This window comes from Micromesistius poutassou (assembly GCF_964030765.1).
Source record: "Micromesistius poutassou genome assembly, contig: SCAFFOLD_6003, whole genome shotgun sequence".
Classification (NCBI taxonomy): Eukaryota; Metazoa; Chordata; class Actinopteri; order Gadiformes; family Gadidae; genus Micromesistius; species Micromesistius poutassou.
The window spans coordinates 1,500-2,500 of record NW_028178567.1 but is presented as its reverse complement, the minus strand read 5'-3'; the positions used below and the strand labels follow the sequence as shown (position 1 = coordinate 2,500).

At 57.3% G+C, this 1,001-nt stretch overlaps 1 protein-coding gene across 1 annotated transcript in view; it reads right to left on the bottom strand.

Moving 5' to 3' along the window:
* LOC311373562 (nuclear receptor coactivator 3-like) overlaps window positions 1–522 on the bottom strand; it is a gene marked incomplete at its 5' end in the record, with an annotated part of 6,176 nt that extends 5,654 nt beyond the window's left edge. Inside the window, 2 exons of the mRNA XM_084490302.1 lie at window positions 67–156; window positions 301–522. Of these exons, the coding sequence (XP_084346428.1) occupies window positions 67–156; window positions 301–522 (312 nt within the window). The remainder of the gene's footprint in view (window positions 1–66; window positions 157–300) is intronic.
* Between the last annotated feature and the right edge of the window lie 479 nt (window positions 523–1,001).

The following is a 1,001-nucleotide window of genomic DNA, read 5'->3' as shown; positions in this document are numbered from 1 at the left end:
AACACTAATAATACTAATAATTATAGTAATAATAGTAATGGAGACGTTATGGAGGTTTTGGTGTACCTGTCCTCCCATGCCCGGCTGCATGGCGGGCCTCATGCCCAGGCTGGGCCCTCCAGGGTTCTCCATCTTCATGGCCATTCCCTGGCGCGTCTGGGCTCAAGAACTGGGGGGAGAGAGGAAGGCAGACCCACCCACATGTTAGAATACCATCACCGCACACGGAGCTAGATCCACACATCGCTGTGCCCCACAGTGAGGCTCCACATTGAGGGCCCCCCCCCCTGAGATCCACACCTGCTGGCCCTGGAGCCTCTGCTGCAGCTGGAGCCTCATGGGCTTGTTGGCGCTCATCATCCTGGGCCGCATCATGCCGGCGCGGGGGTGGCCCATGCCCCCCATGCCCCCCATGCCCGGGAAGCTGCCCCCCTGGCCCATCTGGGACAGCATGGGGCCGAAGCCCCCCTGCTGGGGCTGCCCCTGCATGGGGTTCCCCCCGTAGGCCTGCTGCATGGCCATGCTGGGGGGGCCGGGTAGCCCTGGCCGTAGAGGGACTTCTGCTCCATGCCCATGGAGGGGTCCTGTCCCGGGAAGGGCTCCAGCTGCTCGCTCCCTGGCCCTGTGGGGGAGGGGGGTGTGCACCGTGGACAGGGTGAGATGTGGTTCGTCTAATTGAGGCTTTTTTTTTGATTGATTTCCTATTCATTAGCGGCGCAGTGCACTTGGTCACAACAGAGGGACTCGTTGTGCCGGGGCTATCCATCAGGTTTAACACCAGGCAGGGTTGCACACAGCGTTTCATTATTGAAAAACTAAATGCCCAGATGCATCTATGTCAAGGTTATGACTCATCGACCGAATACGATATTGCAAACTATTAATGGATGGCTTGAGGAACTGGCGTCCCTGGGTAAATATATGTAGCACAGAGCTAACGGAGTAGGTTGCTAGGGTAAAACGGTCTGGATCTTTGTCCTCCTCCATCAACTAATAATCAT